The sequence below is a fragment of the Lutjanus erythropterus genome, chromosome 12 (genome assembly GCF_056507025.1).
Source record: "Lutjanus erythropterus isolate fLutEry1 chromosome 12, fLutEry1.hap2, whole genome shotgun sequence".
Lineage (NCBI taxonomy): Eukaryota > Metazoa > Chordata > Actinopteri > Lutjaniformes > Lutjanidae > Lutjanus > Lutjanus erythropterus.
In genome coordinates, this window is record NC_139328.1 from 400,989 (window position 1) to 423,903 (window position 22,915).

General features: G+C 40.7%; 2 protein-coding genes across 2 annotated transcripts in view; one reads left to right on the plus strand and one right to left on the minus strand.

Annotated features, from left to right (window-relative positions):
- pex5lb (peroxisomal biogenesis factor 5-like b) overlaps positions 1 to 22,915 on the minus strand; it is a 212,914-nt gene that overhangs the window by 144,036 nt on the left and 45,963 nt on the right. The window lies entirely within an intron of this gene.
- Positions 7,791 to 18,878, plus strand: LOC146317219 (uncharacterized). Its single transcript, XM_084732411.1, has 6 exons — positions 7,791 to 7,899; positions 11,246 to 11,541; positions 14,285 to 14,578; positions 16,325 to 16,371; positions 18,118 to 18,260; positions 18,508 to 18,878. Exons 1-6 carry the CDS (start codon positions 7,791 to 7,793, stop codon positions 18,876 to 18,878), a joined length of 1,260 nt encoding a protein of 419 aa, XP_084588537.1.

Below are 22,915 nucleotides of genomic sequence, written 5' to 3' on the forward strand. Positions count from 1 at the left end.
CTAAGAAATAGAAAGTGACTCACTAAATCCTCTTCGTACTCTGTGGCTCATTAGGCCACAATGAGCTGCTTCCATTGTTCAACATGTTGAGATACACAACAAATACACACTGAAACACTCACCAATAAAACTCTGAATGTAATGGTAATATATTTTTTCATCAAAATCCACAGCAACACTCAGTAAAGTTTAACATCTTTTAACAAAATGTTTCCACCATCTTTGCATCTGACCTCTCATGGCTGCAGAACATCAAAAGATACTAAACTGTCATTTAACTTCAAAAGAAAACCAGTGTAGGAAAGGAGAGAGTCAGTGTTGTTTCTCAACCTTGATGATGTGCAGATGATGAAGGAACCTCACTGACACTGGCTTTGTACCAGTTATCATACAGGCACCATGGTTTGCCTGGGAGATGACTTAAAGCCAGGATGAGTCTCTCTCCCAGAACTGTGGTTTCGACCAACCTTTATAGGAGTATGCATACATCTCTTTAACATAGAATTGCATAAACAACAGGGCTTCTCTTAGCATATGGTCTCTGTCAATTCCAGAGCATATCTTTCTCCAAACAAAGGAATTACAGATATATTGCCCCCTGTAAACAGGGCCCCTATAAACCTACGACTGAACCCTCTCCTATACCTAATTCACTTCCACCCTTTTAACCTTTAACCTTTTAACATTCCAACATGGTCACACATATACTTAATCTTAACTTCTTCTAAGATACACATCTATACATGCACAGCTAATGGAACAACAGATACTTCATCAGTAAAGTGTGTTGAGTGTAAAGTTGTCAGTCAGAGGAATAACACAGGGCTGTGAATGAGTCGTGTCTCTGTGATCAGGCTCCTCCTTCTAATCCACCAACTTAGTGTTGATGAAGACTAAACAGACAGATCACTGCCTTCTTTATACTTGCTGGAGCTCACAGTTACTCAACACTGCACATATGACGCCTCTGTTCATCTCAGTGTTGCTGGCTGCTGTGTGTCTTGGTATGAACACAACTCTGTTTCTGTGATATCAGTCCAACATGGACTTGATTCTTTAACGGCTCACTGATACTGTTTGTTGCTGTTTTACAGAATGCAGAGCACAAAAAGACAACGTGCTGCAACCAAAAGGAGACGTGACTGCAGCTGAAGGACAGACAGTAACACTTGGCTGTCAATATAACAGCAGTTCATCAAATGATTATCTCTTCTGGTACAAACAGGATGGAAACAACAGCCCCAAATTCATCCTGAGTCGTGTTCAGCGTGATGATGGGAACACAGCAGATGAGTTTAAAGAGAGATTTTCATCCACACTGGATTCCACCTCAAAATCAGTTCCTCTGAAGATCCAGAAGCTTCAGCTGTCTGACTCTGCTGTGTACTACTGTGCTCTGCAGCCCACAGTGACAGGAAACACCAAAACTCTGTACAAAAACCTTTGGAGCAAAGACAACAGAAAACTCCACAACATCCACTAGAGGGAGACACACACTGTTACACTTCAGTAGGATGTGATGATCCAGTCTAGATTCTTGTCAGTCCTGAGACACAGTTGTGATGAAGAGCTTCAGAAATGAAGATAATTTGATATATGAGTCTCCTCCTACTGACTGCAGAGCTGCTTCATGTCAGAGAACTGTTTGATTCCAGCTGTGAACATCAGACCAAACACAACTCACAAAACTTATTCATACTGAACATTCAATCACAGCATTTCACCTCTGTAAACATGGAGAAACTCACTGCACTTTTGTTCTTTTCAACTCTTGTAGGTTTGTATGTTTTTGTCGATGTTTTTCAAATGATGGATTTCTCACTTTGGATCAGAACTCTAAATATATCATGTTGTTTCCCTCACTAGGTAACACCTTGGAAGATGATATTACTGCCAGCAGAACTGAAGTGTTTTCATCAGAGGGTCACAGTGTTACTCTGTCCTGTCACTATTCAGTTAAAGCTCATAATCTACAGTGGTATCGACAGGATCCTGGATCAGCTCCTCAGTTCCTTCTACTGATCACTGATACAAAACAGCCTTCAGTGTCGACAGCAACACGTCCAAACCCTCGACTGACTCCTGAACTGAATGAAGAGAGAAATCGAGTGGATCTGCAGATCTCCTCTGCTGCAGTGACAGACTCTGCTGTGTACTACTGTGCTGTGAGGCCCACAGTGACAGGAAACACCAAAACTCTGTACAAAAACACAAGCTGACACACTGACAAGCTGCTGGAAGCCTTTTTTCCACACTGTTGTACTGAACTTTTTACCTCCACTAGAGGGCCACATTATCAAGTAGGCGGTGCTCTACTTCTGCACTGTGTTCAACCATTCTGTCAATAATAACTGCTGCTGTGAAGAGAACAATTCTCACACTGAATGTTGAACATCAGCTAGTTTCTCCTGTTGATTTAAACCTTGTTGTAGAGATGGAACATTGGCTGTGGATTATTCTTGCTGCTCTTTTCTTTGGTAAGATACAAAGCACAACATGTTTGGATTCTTTTCTAAAGATTGATGTCAACTGGAGTTCAGAGCAGAAATCTCTCAACAGTTGAGCTGTTTCTGTCCACAGAGTAACACTGTACACTTGATATTTTCCACTGTCTTCTCCTCTCAGCCTCATGAACAATGTTAGTCTAATGGATTCATTTTATACACTTTTTCCAGGACTAACAGCTGGAGACAAAATCTCTCCTGTAGGAGATGAAGTCAGTGGAACAGAAGGACAATCTGTCAAACTGAGATGTGAATATGAGACAACAGAGACGTATATTTATCTTTACTGGTACAGACATCATTCTGACCTTCAGGCTCCTCAGTTTATACTCTGGAAAGGAGAAGGATCAAGACGTGGTCGCCAGTATATTCCTGATAATCGATATGACTCTGAGACATCAGACACATCAACTGAACTGTCCATCAGAGACCTAACCCTGGCAGACACAGCTCTCTACTACTGTGCTCTAGAAACACAGTGATACAAAGTGTAGAAGAGGCTGTACAAAAACCTGAACACAGATATCTGACTACTCTTCAAAGAGGAGGGAAGTGGTATTCAAACCACAGCTTCATATCAGATGGATTCTGCTAATTCCTGTTTGATCAGAGTCACTGTGGTTACAGCTGCTAATGAAACACTGTGGGAGGATTCACATGAGCAGCAAATCCACATCAATGACAAACCAACTGGATGATGCTTCAAACACAACATGAAAACTAAGAATCTGAAGTGAAAACAAGTAGATGAAGCATGTTAAGACATGACATGAAGGAACTTCCTCACAGCTGCAGGATTCCTTTGAAAGGACTAACTGGGACATTTTTGAGGATCAGTCTTTCTAGATTCATATTTGTAAAGTTGTATATTGTGTGATTAAAGATTGAACTCAGTCAGGACCTTCACATGTGCAGTTAAATGTCTTTTTGTTTTCTCATCATCTACTTCTTTACAGTCACTGAGCTCAATGCTGTCCAACTTAACAAACACACACCAAGAGACAAAACACAAGTCAAACCAGGAAACCGTCTTCATCCATCCATTTTCTGTAACCGCTTCTTCTTGAAGGGTCGCGGGGGTCTGGAGTCTATCCCAGCTGACACTGGGTGAGAGGCGGGTTCACCCTGGACAAGTTACCAGTTCATCACAGGACTGACACACAGAGACAGACAACCACTCACACTCACACCTACGGGACATTTAGAGTCACCAATTAACCAAGAATGCATGTTTTTGGACTGTGGGAGGAAGCCAGAGAACCTGGAGAGAACCCATGCAGATACAAGGAGAACATGCAGACTCCACACAGAAAGGCCCCGCCCCAATCAGCTGGGGGATTCGAACTCAGGACCTTCTTGCAGTGAGGCGGCAGTGCTGACCACTGCACCACCGTCTTCATATATTTGACAAGATTATGTGAAATTGATGAAGACATTTAATGATGTCATTCAGCTTCATTAGTAATTTAATACCTGTAAGATAATAACTGAATGACTTGGTGAGAAAGTTGACTGAAAAACTCTGCATGTCTTTCCAAAACGTAGCCTGTCAACTTTTAAAGCTGCAGTAGGTAGAAAAGATGTCAGTACAAAAACACAGCGTAATTTATTTACCCTGTAAACGGCGTCATCAGCTCCTCCATGATGCTGCTGTACACAGGTTTACAAGCAAACATGAAGATAAATCCTCTTTTTAATATAAAAGTTTGAAACACACACTCTGAGCTCCTCTCCTGACAGCAAAGTAGCTGCATCACAGCGACTCCCCTGTTTTTTTTCTCCAGAAGCTCCAGTCTGCCACCGACCCTCTCCTGCAGAGCTCCCCAGCTCTGAGCAGCTGTCTGTCAGCTCTGTGTCTCAGCTCTGTCCAGTCCTCTCAACACTCAGCAAAGCTCTGTGATACACGTGAATAAACACAACTGAAGGTGAACTCAGAAGTAACGCAGTGAGCTGACAAACTCCTGGGTCGATCATGTTACTCATTAGGCTCGTTTCTCTTTGTTATAATGCTGTTTTATAGTGACTTTTCCTGCAGTAGTTTCCATCATTGATTCAGGGTCTCACCGGAGGAACGTGCAGCTGCACGAGTGGGAGGAGTCCCCCAGGTCCTAAAACACCTGTCATTAATTGAAGTCTACTGTCACGGGTCAGATTCTCTAACTGCTGAAAACAGAGCTATAGAAGAGGTGCAGAAGTGTCGTTCTCTCTCAGAACACCTGATTTACAACACGCTGAAATGTTTTCATGAAATTATTTCTCAATTATACCAAAACAATGTTGCCTACTGGAGCTACTAGTTACTTTTCAGCAGTGGTGGAAAGAATACTGAAACTCTGTACTCAAGCACAAGTACTGTTACATTACTAAAATATTACTCAATTACAAGTAAGTACAAGAGTGTCACTAACTTTTAACCACTGATGTCACAGTCACCTCTCCAAAACAGGGCTTGCAATTATCATTGATAATTGATCAGATCAATATTTTCTGATATTCTTATAAATACTATTAAAAGTATGGTTTTAAAGATCAGCAACAACCAAATGCCTGATGAACAAGCAGGTCACCTTCTTATGTAAAATTTGGTTAATATTATTGACGGTAAATGATTTCTAAAAGTTGGCAGGTCTGACGTCACGATTCAACTTTCCACGTTGGTCTCGTCACTTGAGGATGCAGACAGTCGGAGTGACGAGGGGGAACCAAAGGGATCAAATCAATGTGGTGTTGTGGACTTACAGTCTCAGTGTCTGAGAACATCAGACCAAAATCAGTCACAGCATTGACTGAGAAGGAGTCAAAGTCATGGACCACAAGTCATCCAACACCTGAACAAAGACACGTGAAGATATTAAGACATGACGGCTTCTGATGACTGATAGTATGAAGATAATTTCATGTAGAAAATATTAATATTAGTATTTCTCCACTGTAATTAAAGGAACTATAAAATGTTCTCCATGTTCCCAGAATAAAGACTAAACCTTCAGGTGATGGAGCTTCCTTCTACTGCGACCTGCCTCGGTCTCACAATGATGTGAAGAACTGAAACTGAACATTCAGCAAACATTTCTCTGAGGCACAAATCATCATCATCACTGGCTGAGCTGAACTTTGGTAGGCAGAGAATCTCTAAAAAGGTTTTTCTGTGGCTCCACCCACTGACATTTAACTCAACCAATGAGATTATTTGTGTCTCCAGAGCAGAAATGTTTGAGGAAGTAAAAGCACAATCATGTTGATGTTGAGGAGAAGAGCTGTGCAGCAGAGAGGCTGTTTAGTTTGTTCATTCTACTGCAGTGGAAGAACATTGATCATCTGCTGTCTGTTTGACTTGAACAACTCCAAAGACATGTTGCTTTACCTCTTTTTACTTTTCTCTCTCTTTATAGGTGAGTGTTAGAACACAGATCAAAGTCTCATTTCAGCTGCTGGATTAACCAGATATTTGCTCTACATTTCATAACTAGAGGTTTATCTGTGTAAGGTAACAATTTCCATGAGACAAAAAGACATTTGCTTTATTGAATGAATCTCAAAATGATGAAAGATGAAAGAAAAAGTCCAGAACCTCCGTTGAGTCTCTTGATGTTTGAATCTCTTGCAGACTAACTGACATGAATAATCCTCATTTTGCAGCCCTGGTTTCCATGAACAGCATAAATCCAGAAAGAACTGAAGAACATGTTGAAGAGGGAAGAAACATCAACCTGACCTGTAAATATGACGGTGGTATCACCAATATCCAGTGGTACCGACAGAACCAGAGATCCAGACCAGAGTTCCTGCTCTCCATCACAGAGGGAGGATCGATTCATCCAACTGTTTCTGATTTCTCAGCTCACATTAAGAAAACAGAGAAACGTGTCGATCTGGAGATCATCTCAGCTAAAGTGACAGACTCTGCTGTGTACTACTGTGCTCTGCAGCCCACAGTGACAGGAAACACCAAAACTCTGTACAAAAACCTTTGGAGCAAAGACAACAGAAAACTCCACAACATCCACTAGAGGGAGACACACACTGTTAAACTTCAGTAGGATGTGATGATCCAGTCTAGATTCTTGTCAGTCCTGAGACACAGTTGTGATGAAGAGCTTCAGAAATGAAGATAATTTGATATATGAGTCTCCTCCTACTGACTGCAGAGCTGCTTCATGTCAGAGAACTGTTTGATTCCAGCTGTGAACATCAGACCAAACACAACTCACAAAACTTATTCATACTGAACATTCAATCACAGCATTTCACCTCTGTAAACATGGAGAAACTCACTGCACTTTTGTTCTTTTCAACTCTTGTAGGTTTGTATGTTTTTGTCGATGTTTTTCAAATGATGGATTTCTCACTTTGGATCAGAACTCTAAATATATCATGTTGTTTCCCTCACTAGGTAACACCTTGGAAGATGATATTACTGCCAGCAGAACTGAAGTGTTTTCATCAGAGGGTCACAGTGTTACTCTGTCCTGTCACTATTCAGTTAAAGCTCATAATCTACAGTGGTATCGACAGGATCCTGGATCAGCTCCTCAGTTCCTTCTACTGATCACTGATGCAAAACAGCCTTCAGTGTCGACAGCAACACGTCCAAACCCTCGACTGACTCCTGAACTGAATGAAGAGAGAAATCGAGTGGATCTGCAGATCTCCTCTGCTGCAGTGACAGACTCTGCTGTGTACTACTGTGCTGTGAGGCCCACAGTGACAGGAAACACCAAAACTCTGTACAAAAACACAAGCTGACACACTGACAAGCTGCTGGAAGCCTTTTTTCCACACTGTTGTACTGAACTTTTTACCTCCACTAGAGGGCCACATTATCAAGTAGGTGGTGCTCTACTTCTGCACTGTGTTCAACCATTCTGTCAATAATAACTGCTGCTGTGAAGAGAACAATTCTCACACTGAATGTTGAACATCAGCTAGTTTCTCCTGTTGATTTAAACCTTGTTGTAGAGATGGAACATTGGCTGTGGATTATTCTTGCCGCTCTTTTCTTTGGTAAGATACAAAGCACAACATGTTTGGATTCTTTTCTAAAGATTGATGTCAACTGGAGTTCAGAGCAGAAATCTCTCAACAGTTGAGCTGTTTCTGTCCACAGAGTAACACTGTACACTTGATATTTTCCACTGTCTTCTCCTCTCAGCCTCATGAACAATGTTAGTCTAATGGATTCATTTTATACACTTTTTCCAGGACTAACAGCTGGAGACAAAATCTCTCCTGTTCGAGATGAAGTCAGTGGAACAGAAGGACAATCTGTCAAACTGAGATGTGAATATGAGACAACAGCAGGTGGTGTTTATCTTTACTGGTACAGACATCATTCTGACCTTCAGGCTCCTCAGTTTATACTCTGGAAAGGAGAAGGATCAAGACGTGGTCGCCAGTATATTCCTGATAATCGATATGACTCTGAGACATCAGACACATCAACTGAACTGACCATCAGAGACCTAACCCTGGCAGACACAGCTCTCTACTACTGTGCTCTAGAAACACAGTGATACAAAGTGTAGAAGAGGCTGTACAAAAACCTGAACACAGATATCTGACTACTCTTCAAAGAGGAGGGAAGTGGTATTCAAACCACAGCTTCATATCAGATGGATTCTGCTAATTCCTGTTTGATCAGAGTCACTGTGGTTACAGCTGCTAATGAAACACTGTGGGAGGATTCACATGAGCAGCAAATCCACATCAATGACAAACCAACTGGATGATGCTTCAAACACAACATGAAAACTAAGAATCTGAAGTGAAAACAAGTAGATGAAGCATGTTAAGACATGACATGAAGGAACTTCCTCACAGCTGCAGGATTCCTTTGAAAGGACTAACTGGGACATTTTTGAGGATCAGTCTTTCTAGATTCATATTTGTAAAGTTGTATATTGTGTGATTAAAGATTGAACTCAGTCAGGACCTTCACATGTGCAGTTAAATGTCTTTTTGTTTCCTCATCATCTACTTCTTTACAGTCACGGAGCTCAATGCTGTCCAACTTAACAAACACACACCAAGAGACAAAACACAAGTCAAACCAGGAAACCGTCTTCATCCATCCATTTTCTGTAACCGCTTCTTCTTGAAGGGTCGCGGGGGTCTGGAGTCTATCCCAGCTGACACTGGGTGAGAGGCGGGTTCACCCTGGACAAGTTACCAGTTCATCACAGGACTGACACACAGAGACAGACAACCACTCATACTCACACCTACGGGACATTTAGAGTCACCAATTAACCAAGAATGCATGTTTTTGGACTGTGGGAGGAAGCCAGAGAACCTGGAGAGAACCCATGCAGATACAAAGAGAACATGCAGACTCCACACAGAAAGGCCCCGCCCCAATCAGCTGGGGGATTCGAACTCAGGACCTTCTTGCTGTGACACACTCGCTTGTTGGAGGGAACAGAAAGGAGGTTCTCCACCATTGGCCTGCGGTCCTGTCGGGCGTGGGTCGCCGTGATTTAAGCAGTCGTTAAAATGCAACTCAGCTACAACATGGTTTCACTCGTGCAGCTTAAAATGTCAGTACAAAAACAGGGCGTCATTTATTTACCCTGTAAACGGCGTCATCAGCTCCTCCATGATGCTGCTGCACACAGGTTTACAAGCAAACATGAAGATAAATCCTCTTTTTAATATAAAAGTTTGAAACACACACTCTGAGCTCCTCTCCTGACAGTAAAGTAGCTGCATCACAGCGACTCCCCTGTTTTTTTTCTCCAGAAGCTCCAGTCTGCCACCGACCCTCTCCTGCAGAGCTCCCCAGCTCTGAGCAGCTGTCTGTCAGCTCTGTGTCTCAGCTCTGTCCAGTCCTCTCAACACTCAGCAAAGCTCTGTGATACACGTGAATAAACACAACTGAAGGTGAACTCAGAAGTAACGCAGTGAGCTGACAAACTCCTGGGTCGATCATGTTACTCATTAGGCTCGTTTCTCTTTGTTATAATGCTGTTTTATAGTGACTTTTCCTGCAGTAGTTTCCATCATTGATTCAGGGTCTCACCGGAGGAACGTGCAGCTGCACGAGTGGGAGGAGTCCCCCAGGTCCTAAAACACCTGTCATTAATTGAAGTCTACTGTCACGGGTCAGATTCTCTAAATGCTGAAAACAGAGCTATAGAAGAGGTGCAGAAGTGTCGTTCTCTCTCAGAACACCTGATTTACAACACGCTGAAATGTTTTCATGAAATTATTTCTCAATTATACCAAAACAATGTTGCCTACTGGAGCTACTAGTTACTTTTCAGCAGTGGTGGAAAGAATACTGAAACTCTGTACTCAAGCACAAGTACTGTTACATTACTAAAATATTACTCAATTACAAGTAAGTACAAGAGTGTCACTAACTTTTAACCACTGATGTCACAGTCACCTCTCCAAAACAGGGCTGCAAATTTTGTTTTCCTGAACCAATATGTGAAAATGTTAATAATTGATTAATCATTGATAATTCATAAGATACTTTACTTTCTTTTTTGGGTAATTTTTTCCTCATTTTAAGCCCAAGTTTAATTTTCTTTATGTCTGACCATAAACTGAAGGAATTTAAGCTGTGAAACAATGATCAATATTTTCTGATATTCCTATAAATACTATTAAAAGTCTGGTTTTAAAGATCAGCAACAACCAAATGCCTGATGAACAAGCAGGTCACCTTCTTATGTAAAATTTGGTTAATATTATTGATGGTAAATGATTTCTAAAAGTTGGCAGGTCTGACGTCACGATTCAACTTTCCACGTTGGTCTCGTCACTTGAGGATGCAGACAGTCGGAGTGACGAGGGGGAACCAAAGGGATCAAATCAATGTGGTGTTGTGGACTTACAGTCTCAGTGTCTGAGAACATCAGACCAAAATCAGTCACAGCATTGACTGAGAAGGAGTCAAAGTCATGGACCACAAGTCATCCAACACCTGAACAAAGACAAGTGAAGATATTAAGACATGACGGCTTCTGATGACTGATAGTATGAAGATAATTTCATGTCGAAAATATTAATATTAGTATTTCTCCACTGTAATTAAAGGAACTATAAAATGTTCTCCATGTTCCCAGAATAAAGACTAAACCTTCAGGTGATGGAGCTTCCTTCTACTGCGACCTGCCTCGGTCTCACAATGATGTGAAGAACTGAAACTGAACATTCAGCAAACATTTCTCTGAGGCAGAAATCATCATCATCACTGGCTGAGCTGAACTTTGGTAGGCAGAGAATCTCTAAAAAGGTTTTTCTGTGGCTCCACCCACTGACATTTAACTCAACCAATGAGATTATTTGTGTCTCCAGAGCAGAAATGTTTGAGGAAGTAAAAGCACAATCATGTTGATGTTGAGGAGAAGAGCTGTGCAGCAGAGAGGCTGTTTAGTTTGTTCATTCTACTGCAGTGGAAGAACATTGATCATCTGCTGTCTGTTTGACTTGAACAACTCCAAAGACATGTTGCTTTACCTCTTTTTACTTTTCTCTCTCTTTATAGGTGAGTGTTAGAACACAGATCAAAGTCTCATTTCAGCTGCTGGATTAACCAGATATTTGCTCTACATTTCATAACTAGAGGTTTATCTGTGTAAGGTAACAATTTCCATGAGACAAAAAGACATTTGCTTTATTGAATGAATCTCAAAATGATGAAAGATGAAAGAAAAAGTCCAGAACCTCCGTTGAGTCTCTTGATGTTTGAATCTCTTGCAGACTAACTGACATGAATAATCCTCATTTTGCAGCCCTGGTTTCCATGAACAGCATAAATCCAGAAAGAACTGAAGAACATGTTGAAGAGGGAAGAAACATCAACCTGACCTGTAAATATGACGGTGGTATCTACAATATCCAGTGGTACCGACAGAACCAGAGATCCAGACCAGAGTTCCTGCTCTACATCACAGAGGGAGGATCGATTCATCCAACTGTTTCTGATTTCTCAGCTCACATTGAGAAAACAGAGAAACGTGTCGATCTGGAGATCATCTCAGCTAAAGTGACAGACTCTGCTGTGTACTACTGTGCTCTGCAGCCCACAGTGACAGGAAACACCAAAACTCTGTACAAAAACCTTTGGAGCAAAGACAACAGAAAACTCCACAACATCCACTAGAGGGAGACACACACTGTTAAACTTCAGTAGGATGTGATGATCCAGTCTAGATTCTTGTCAGTCCTGAGACACAGTTGTGATGAAGAGCTTCAGAAATGAAGATAATTTGATATATGAGTCTCCTCCTACTGACTGCAGAGCTGCTTCATGTCAGAGAACTGTTTGATTCCAGCTGTGAACATCAGACCAAACACAACTCACAAAACTTATTCATACTGAACATTCAATCACAGCATTTCACCTCTGTAAACATGGAGAAACTCACTGCACTTTTGTTCTTTTCAACTCTTGTAGGTTTGTATGTTTTTGTCGATGTTTTTCAAATGATGGATTTCTCACTTTGGATCAGAACTCTAAATATATCATGTTGTTTTCCTCACTAGGTAACACCTTGGAAGATGATATTACTGCCAGCAGAACTGAAGTGTTTTCATCAGAGGGTCACAGTGTTACTCTGTCCTGTCACTATTCAGTTAAAGCTGATAATCTACAGTGGTATCGACAGGATCCTGGATCAGCTCCTCAGTTCCTTCTACTGATCACTGATACAAAACAGCCTTCAGTGACGACAGCAACACGTCCAAACCCTCGACTGACTCCTGAACTGAATGAAGAGAGAAATCGAGTGGATCTGCAGATCTCCTCTGCTGCAGTGACAGACTCTGCTGTGTACTACTGTGCTGTGAGGCCCACAGTGACAGGAAACACCAAAACTCTGTACAAAAACCTTTGGAGCAAAGACAACAGAAAACTCCACAACATCCACTAGAGGGAGACACACACTGTTACACTTCAGTAGGATGTGATGATCCAGTCTAGATTCTTTGTAGTGGAGATGAAAACAACAGAAAATGACAAAGAAAAGACAGAAGCAGGATGAGGGAAAGTGTTGTTTCATACAACTGAAACTCTGATGATGGAACTTTCTGGGAATTTATTTATATGAACAACATGTCATCATAATTGAGTTTAAAAACAAATCATGTCTCATCTTATAGAGCTCAAATTCAACTCCATGCCAGTCATTTTTGTGAGACATGTTGCATGAAGACATGGAGACATGAAGACATGAAGCTCTATAATCATATGTCATAGTGTGTCATTATATTTGGGGATGAGGCGTCAGAAACTTGGGATCAGTCGCATTCTGGCCAAAATCAGTGGATCAGATAGTGGAGAAAAAAAGTCTAATCTGATTTAATACATGAACCTAAATGATCACATAAATTGTTGATAGGGCTGGACGATTAATTGAATTTTGATTTTGATTTTGGCTTGTCACGATCATAAAATCATATAATTGAAGAAAAATGATTCATGTGCTGTGTGGCGTGCATGCAAATTCCTGAGCTGTAAAAGCACAGTGAATGCACCAGTCTTACGTGCAGGTGCTGCAAACTAGGAGCGATTGAGAAAAATGGCAGAACGGCAGCCTTTAGTTTAGAAGAAAGGTTGGATATCATCAGTCATATGGAAACATTTTGGTTTCAAGTTGTTGGACGTCGAGCAGAAGGAAGGAGCAAAATTGATCACACTGTCATTTCTGCTCCCCAAGAAAACACGACCAATTTATTGAACCATTTAAAGTACAGTCATAAAGTGGTCTAAGACCAAGTGATAAAGGAGCAGAAGACACAAAAAAGTGCAAACTCGTCGGCTTCAGCCAACACAGTCCTCTATGAAGGACACTCTCTACACTCTACCCACGGCTCTCCAGACTGAGCAGGAAATACCTGTGCATCCCTGCCACAGGTGCTGCATCAGAGCGGCTTTTTAGCACAGGAGGAAAAGTTGTCTCCTGCCTTCAGTCATCATTAAAGCCAGACCAAGTGAACAGTCTGCTGATCCTAAACCTGAGTTTGTAGGAGGCAGACTGAGGGAGTATATGACTACCAGGCCAATCTTTTTCTGTATTTACAAAAGGTTTTTCAAAAATCCTCAAAGAATATTTAGGGTTTTTTTTGTTTTTTGCTGTGTTATTAGTGTTTTTTGGTTTGCATGTAGATTATGGCTCTTTATTATAATTTATTCTTTTTACATATTGCTAATGTTATTTTAATTTATTATTATTACTATTATTATTATTATTATTATTATTATTATTATTTTACTTGTTTCTAAATTATTTCTGGTTGTTGTTTTAAGTTATATTTAAAGTTGAGTTTTGGTGGTTCAATAAATACTCATGTTTTCAAATTAACCAATAATCGTGTTTATTAATCATGATTTCAATATCACTCAAAATAACTGTGATTATTATTGTTGCCATAATTGTTCTTATGTTCTGTATGATATTTGATGTTGAGTTTTTCTTTCATCAACAGCTGACTTACGTTGTACTTTGAAGAAATGCTGCTACCAGTGTGTTAACCAGGAGGAAGAGGAAGAGAGAGAAGTGAAAATACAGATCTAAGAGGAGACGGAGAGATTCAGGGAGGAGCTAAGCTGTTACTGAACTATAGAAGAGAGAGGAACTTCCATATTCAGCAGAGTTCAATACACAAACCACAAACATTACCTTTATTCAACATGCTGTCACTGCATCATTGTGTGTTTTCTCTGCTCTTTGTCATGATTCTAACAGGTAATGTACATCTTATATTTTGAAATAAAAAGAATTCACTTTTTTTATGAATGTCATTCAATACTTGAGTGTTTGGTCAAACAGTTTAAATCTCTTCTTTCAGGTGTCAGCTGTGAAGAACTCAGTCCAGTTGACAAAGAGGTGTCCAGTTTAGAAGACAGCTCTGTTACTCTGTCCTACAGATACTCCAAACAAGCAACTGGTGGTGATTATTTCTTCTGGTATCGACAATATCCAGGAAAACCACCAGAGTTCCTCCTGTCCATCTCAGGGAGTAACATTAGAAACACAGCAGAATCTCTGAAATCAGACAGAAGGTTTTCTACTGATCTGACTGAAGAAAAGCATCGAGTGGATCTGCAGATCTCCTCTGCTGCAGTGACAGACTCTGCTGTGTACTACTGTGCTGTGAGGCCCACAGTGACAGGAAACACCAAAACTCTGTACAAAAACACAAGCTGACACACTGACAAGCTGCTGGAAGCCTTTTTTCCACACTGTTGTACTGAACTTTTTACCTCCACTAGAGGGCCACATTATCAAGTAGGCGGTGCTCTACTTCTGCACTGTGTTCAACCATTCTGTCAATAATAACTGCTGCTGTGAAGAGAACAATTCTCACACTGAATGTTGAACATCAGCTAGTTTCTCCTGTTGATTTAAACCTTGTTGTAGAGATGGAACATTGGCTGTGGATTATTCTTGCTGCTCTTTTCTTTGGTAAGATACAAAGCACAACATGTTTGGATTCTTTTCTAAAGATTGATGTCAACTGGAGTTCAGAGCAGAAATCTCTCAACAGTTGAGCTGTTTCTGTCCACAGAGTAACACTGTACACTTGATATTTTCCACTGTCTTCTCCTCTCAGCCTCATGAACAATGTTAGTCTAATGGATTCATTTTATACACTTTTTCCAGGACTAACAGCTGGAGACAAAATCTCTCCTGTAGGAGATGAAGTCAGTGGAACAGAAGGACAATCTGTCAAACTGAGATGTAACTATGAGACAAGTTACACCACACCTTACCTTCACTGGTACAGACATCATTCTGACCTTCAGGCTCCTCAGTTTATACTCTGGAAACAAGCAGGGACTGATAGAAAATATATCCCTGATAATCGATATGAATCTCAGACACCAGCAAAATCAACTGAACTGTCCATCAGAGACCTAACCCTGGCAGACACAGCTCTCTACTACTGTGCTCTAGAAACACAGTGATACAAAGTGTAGAAGAGGCTGTACAAAAACCTGAACACAGATATCTGACTACTCTTCAAAGAGGAGGGAAGTGGTATTCAAACCACAGCTTCATATCAGATGGATTCTGCTAATTCCTGTTTGATCAGAGTCACTGTGGTTACAGCTGCTAATGAAACACTGTGGGAGGATTCACATGAGCAGCAAATCCACATCAATGACAAACCAACTGGATGATGCTTCAAACACAACATGAAAACTAAGAATCTGAAGTGAAAACAAGTAGATGAAGCATGTTAAGACATGACATGAAGGAACTTCCTCACAGCTGCAGGATTCCTTTGAAAGGACTAACTGGGACATTTTTGAGGATCAGTCTTTCTAGATTCATATTTGTAAAGTTGTATATTGTGTGATTAAAGATTGAACTCAGTCAGGACCTTCACATGTGCAGTTAAATGTCTTTTTGTTTCCTCATCATCTACTTCTTTACAGTCACTGAGCTCAATGCTGTCCAACTTAACAAACACACACCAAGAGACAAAACACAAGTCAAACCAGGAAACCGTCTTCATCCATCCATTTTCTGTAACCGCTTCTTCTTGAAGGGTCGCGGGGGTCTGGAGTCTATCCCAGCTGACACTGGGTGAGAGGCGGGTTCACCCTGGACAAGTTACCAGTTCATCACAGGACTGACACACAGAGACAGACAACCACTCACACTCACACCTACAGGACATTTAGAGTCACCAATTAACCAAGAATGCATGTCTTTGGACTGTGGGAGGAAGCCAGAGAACTTGGAGAGAACCCATGCAGATACAAGGAGAACATGCAAACTCCGCACAGAAAGGCCCCGCCCCAATCAGCTGGGGGATTCGAACTCAGGACCTTCTTGCTGTGACACACTCGCTTGTTGGAGGGAACAGAAAGGAGGTTCTCCACCATTGGCCTGCGGTCCTGTCGGGCGTGGGTCGCCGTGATTTAAGCAGTTGTTAAAATGCAACTCAGCTGCAACATGGTTTCACTCGTGCGGCTTAAAATGTCAGTACAAAAACAGGGCGTCATTTATTTACCCTGTAAACGGCGTCATCAGCTCCTCCATGATGCTGCTGCACACAGGTTTACAAGCAAACATGAAGATAAATCCTCTTTTTAATATAAAAGTTTGAAACACACACTCTGAGCTCCTCTCCTGACAGTAAAGTAGCTGCATCACAGCGACTCCCCTGTTTTTTTTCTCCAGAAGCTCCAGTCTGCCACCGACCCTCTCCTGCAGAGCTCCCCAGCACTGAGCAGCTGTCTGTCAGCTCTGTGTCTCAGCTCTGTCCAGTCCTCTCAACACTCAGCAAAGCTCTGTGATACACGTGAATAAACACAACTGAAGGTGAACTCAGAAGTAACGCAGTGAGCTGACAAACTCCTGGGTCGATCATGTTACTCATTAGGCTCGTTTCTCTTTGTTATAATGCTGTTTTATAGTGACTTTTCCTGCAGTAGTTTCCATCATTGATTCAGGGTCTCACCGGAGGAACGTGCAGCTGCACGAGTGGGAGGAGTCCCCCAGGTCCTAAAACACCTGTCATTAATTGAAGTCTACTGTCACGGGTCAGATTCTCTAAATGCTGAAAACAGAGCTATAGAAGAGGTGCAGAAGTGTCGTTCTCTCTCAGAACACCTGATTTACAACACGCTGAAATGTTTTCATGAAATTATTTCTCAATTATACCAAAACAATGTTGCCTACTGGAGCTACTAGTTACTTTTCAGCAGTGGTGGAAAGAATACTGAAACTCTGTACTCAAGCACAAGTACTGTTACATTACTATAAATATATATACTCAATTACAAGTAAGTACAAGAGTGTCACTAACTTTTAACCACTGATGTCACAGTCACCTCTCCAAAACAGGGCTTGCAATTATCATTGATAATTGATCAGATCAATATTTTCTGATATTCTTATAAATACTATTAAAAGTCTGGTTTTAAAGATCAGCAACAACCAAATGCCTGATGAACAAGCAGGTCACCTTCTTATGTAAAATTTGGTTAATATTATTGATGGTAAATGATTTCTAAAAGTTGGCAGGTCTGACGTCACGATTCAACTTTCCACGTTGGTCTCGTCACTTGAGGATGCAGACAGTCGGAGTGACGAGGGGGAACCAAAGGGATCAAATCAATGTGGTGTTGTGGACTTACAGTCTCAGTGTCTGAGAACATCAGACCAAAATCAGTCACAGCATTGACTGAGAAGGAGTCAAAGTCATCGACCACAAGTCATCCAACACCTGAACAAAGACAAGTGAAGATATTAAGACATGACGGCTTCTGATGACTGATAGTATGAAGATAATTTCATGTCGAAAATATTAATATTAGTATTTCTCCACTGTAATTAAAGGAACTATAAAATGTTCTCCATGTTCCCAGAATAAAGACTAAACCTTCAGGTGATGGAGCTTCCTTCTACTGCGACCTGCCTCGGTCTCACAATGATGTGAAGAACTGAAACTGAACATTCAGCAAACATTTCTCTGAGGCACAAATCATCATCATCACTGGCTGAGCTGAACTTTGGTAGGCAGAGAATCTCTAAAAAGGTTTTTCTGTGGCTCCACCCACTGACATTTAACTCAACCAATGAGATTATTTGTGTCTCCAGAGCAGAAATGTTTGAGGAAGTAAAAGCACAATCATGTTGATGTTGAGGAGAAGAGCTGTGCAGCAGAGAGGCTGTTTAGTTTGTTCATTCTACTGCAGTGGAAGAACATTGATCATCTGCTGTCTGTTTGACTTGAACAACTCCAAAGACATGTTGCTTTACCTCTTTTTACTTTTCTCTCTCTTTATAGGTGAGTGTTAGAACACAGATCAAAGTCTCATTTCAGCTGCTGGATTAACCAGATATTTGCTCTACATTTCATAACTAGAGGTTTATCTGTGTAAGGTAACAATTTCCATGAGACAAAAAGACATTTGCTTTATTGAATGAATCTCAAAATGATGAAAGATGAAAGAAAAAGTCCAGAACCTCCGTTGAGTCTCTTGATGTTTGAATCTCTTGCAGACTAACTGACATGAATAATCCTCATTTTGCAGCCCTGGTTTCCATGAACAGCATAAATCCAGAAAGAACTGAAGAACATGTTGAAGAGGGAAGAAACATCAACCTGACCTGTAAATATGACGGTGCTATCTACAGTATCCAGTGGTACCGACAGAACCAGAGATCCAGACCAGAGTTCCTGCTCTCCATCACAGAGGGAGGATTGATTCATCCAACTGTTTCTGATTTCTCAGCTCACATTAAGAAAACAGAGAAACGTGTCGATCTGGAGATCATCTCAGCTAAAGTGACAGACTCTGCTGTGTACTACTGTGCTCTGCAGCCCACAGTGACAGGAAACACCAAAACTCTGTACAAAAACCTTTGGAGCAAAGACAACAGAAAACTCCACAACATCCACTAGAGGGAGACACACACTGTTACACTTCAGTAGGATGTGATGATCCAGTCTAGATTCTTTGTAGTGGAGATGAAAACAACAGAAAATGACAAAGAAAAGACAGAAGCAGGATGAGGGAAAGTGTTGTTTCATACAACTGAAACTCTGATGATGGAACTTTCTGGGAATTTATTTATATGAACAACATGTCATCATAATTGAGTTTAAAAACAAATCATGTCTCATCTTATAGAGCTCAAATTCAACTCCATGCCAGTCATTTTTGTGAGACATGTTGCATGAAGACATGGAGACATGAAGACATGAAGCTCTATAATCATATGTCATAGTGTGTCATTATATTTGGGGATGAGGCGTCAGAAACTTGGGATCAGTCGCATTCTGGCCAAAATCAGTGGATCAGATAGTGGAGAAAAAAAGTCTAATCTGATTTAATACATGAACCTAAATGATCACATAAATTGTTGATAGGGCTGGACGATTAATTGAATTTTGATTTTGATTTTGGCTTGTCACGATCATAAAATCATTATAATTGAAGAAAAATGATTCATGTGCTGTGTGGCGTGCATGCAAATTCCTGAGCTGTAAAAGCACAGTGAATGCACCAGTCTTACGTGCAGGTGCTGCAAACTAGGAGCGATTGAGAAAAATGGCAGAACGGCAGCCTTTAGTTTAGAAGAAAGGTTGGATATCATCAGTCATATGGAAACATTTTGGTTTCAAGTTGTTGGACGTCGAGCAGAAGGAAGGAGCAAAATTGATCACACTGTCATTTCTGCTCCCCAAGAAAACACGACCAATTTATTGAACCATTTAAAGTACAGTCATAAAGTGGTCTAAGACCAAGTGATAAAGGAGCAGAAGACACAAAAAAGTGCAAACTCGTCGGCTTCAGCCAACACAGTCCTCTATGAAGGACACTCTCTCTACCCACGGCTCTCCAGACTGAGCAGGAAATACCTGTGCATCCCTGCCACAGGTGCTGCATCAGAGCGGCTTTTTAGCACAGGAGGAAAAGTTGTCTCCTGCCTTCAGTCATCATTAAAGCCAGACCAAGTGAACAGTCTGCTGATCCTAAACCTGAGTTTGTAGGAGGCAGACTGAGGGAGTATATGACTACCAGGCCAATCTTTTTCTGTATTTACAAAAGGTTTTTCAAAAATCCTCAAAGAATATTTAGGGTTTTTTTTGCTGTGTTATTAGTGTTTTTGCGTTTTGCATGTAGATTATGGCTCTTTATTATAATTTATTGTTTTTACATATTGCTGTTGTTATTTTAATTTATTATTATTATTATTATTATTATTATTATTATTATTATTATTATTATTATTATTGTTGTTGTTATTGTTATTATAATTATTATTTTCATTTTTATTATTATTATTATTATTATTATTATTATTATTATTATTATCATTTTACTTGTTTCTAAATTATTTCTGGTTGTTGTTTTAAGTTAAATTTAAAGTTGAGTTTTGGTGGTTCAATAAATACTTTAATAGATTTTCAAATTAACAAAAATTCGTGTTTATTAATTGTGATTTCAATATCACTCAAAATAACTGTGATTATTATTGTTGCCATAATTGTTCTTATGTTCTGTATGATATTTGATGTTGAGTTTTTCTTTCATCAACAGCTGACTTACGTTGTACTTTGAAGAAATGCTGCTACCAGTGTGTTAACCAGGAGGAAGAGGAAGAGAGAGAAGTGAAAATACAGATCTAAGAGGAGACGGAGAGATTCAGGGAGGAGCTAAGCTGTTACTGAACTATAGAAGAGAGAGGAACTTCCATATTCAGCAGAGTTCAATACACAAACCACAAACATTACCTTTATTCAACATGCTGTCACTGCATCATTGTGTGTTTTCTCTGCTCTTTGTCATGATTCTAACAGGTAATGTACATCTTATATTTTGAAATAAAAAGAATTCACTTTTTTTATGAATGTCATTCAATACTTGAGTGTTTGGTCAAACAGTTTAAATCTCTTCTTTCAGGTGTCAGCTGTGAAGAACTCAGTCCAGTTGACAAAGAGGTGTCCAGTTTAGAAGACATCTCTGTTACTCTGTCCTACAGATACTCAAAAAGTGCTGCAGCTAATGATTATTTCTTCTGGTATCAACAATATCCAGGAAAACCACCAAAGTTCCTCATCTCTCATACAGGAACAGGATCACTCACGTCAAGTCCAGTCTCTGGACTGAAGATTAAAGTGAGTGAAGATAAAACCCAGATGGATCTGCAGATCTCCTCTGCTGCAGTGACAGACTCTGCTGTGTACTACTGTGCTGTGAGGCCCACAGTGACAGGAAACACCAAAACTCTGTACAAAAACACAAGCTGACACACTGACAAGCTGCTGGAAGCCTTTTTTCCACACTGTTGTACTGAACTTTTTACCTCCACTAGAGGGCCACATTATCAAGTAGGTGGTGCTCTACTTCTGCACTGTGTTCAACCATTCTGTCAATAATAACTGCTGCTGTGAAGAGAACAATTCTCACACTGAATGTTGAACATCAGCTAGTTTCTCCTGTTGATTTAAACCTTGTTGTAGAGATGGAACATTGGCTGTGGATTATTCTTGCTGCTCTTTTCTTTGGTAAGATACAAAGCACAACATGTTTGGATTCTTTTCTAAAGATTGATGTCAACTGGAGTTCAGAGCAGAAATCTCTCAACAGTTGAGCTGTTTCTGTCCACAGAGTAACACTGTACACTTGATATTTTCCACTGTCTTCTCCTCTCAGCCTCATGAACAATGTTAGTCTAATGGATTCATTTTATACACTTTTTCCAGGACTAACAGCTGGAGACAAAATCTCTCCTGTAGGAGATGAAGTCAGTGGAACAGAAGGACAATCTGTCAAACTGAGATGTGAATATGAGACAACAGAGACGTATATTTATCTTTACTGGTACAGACATCATTCTGACCTTCAGGCTCCTCAGTTTATACTCTGGAAAGGAGAAGGATCAGCAAGTCATCTCCAATATATTCCTGATAATCGATATGGATCGAAGACATCAGACACATCAACTGAACTGACCATCAGAGACCTAACCCTGGCAGACACAGCTCTCTACTACTGTGCTCTAGAAACACAGTGATACAAAGTGTAGAAGAGGCTGTACAAAAACCTGAACACAGATATCTGACTACTCTTCAAAGAGGAGGGAAGTGGTATTCAAACCACAGCTTCATATCAGATGGATTCTGCTAATTCCTGTTTGATCAGAGTCACTGTGGTTACAGCTGCTAATGAAACACTGTGGGAGGATTCACATGAGCAGCAAATCCACATCAATGACAAACCAACTGGATGATGCTTCAAACACAACATGAAAACTAAGAATCTGAAGTGAAAACAAGTAGATGAAGCATGTTAAGACATGACATGAAGGAACTTCCTCACAGCTGCAGGATTCCTTTGAAAGGACTAACTGGGACATTTTTGAGGATCAGTCTTTCTAGATTCATATTTGTAAAGTTGTATATTGTGTGATTAAAGATTGAACTCAGTCAGGACCTTCACATGTGCAGTTAAATGTCTTTTTGTTTCCTCATCATCTACTTCTTTACAGTCACTGAGCTCAATGCTGTCCAACTTAACAAACACACACCAAGAGACAAAACACAAGTCAAACCAGGAAACCGTCTTCATCCATCCATTTTCTGTAACCGCTTCTTCTTGAAGGGTCGCGGGGGTCTGGAGTCTATCCCAGCTGACACTGGGTGAGAGGCGGGTTCACCCTGGACAAGTTACCAGTTCATCACAGGACTGACACACAGAGACAGACAACCACTCACACTCACACCTACGGGACATTTAGAGTCACCAATTAACCAAGAATCCATGTCTTTGGACTGTGGAAGGAAGCCAGAGAACCTGGAGAGAACCCATGCAGATACAAGGAGAACATGCAGACTCCACACAGAAAGGCCCCGCCCCAATCAGCTGGGGGATTCGAACTCAGGACCTTCTTGCTGTGACACACTCGCTTGTTGGAGGGAACAGAAAGGAGGTT

Coding starts and splice junctions, on each gene's coding strand:
- LOC146317219 (XM_084732411.1), top strand. CDS start 7,791: ATGAGACAACAGCAGGTGGTGTTTATCTTTACTGGTACAGACATCATT. Junction 11,542..14,284: donor ACTGTGCTCTGCAGCCCACA/GTGACAGGAAAC, acceptor TTGGTCAAACAG/TTTAAATCTCTTCTTTCAGG. Junction 14,579..16,324: donor TGCAGATCTCCTCTGCTGCA/GTGACAGACTCT, acceptor CGCTTGTTGGAG/GGAACAGAAAGGAGGTTCTC.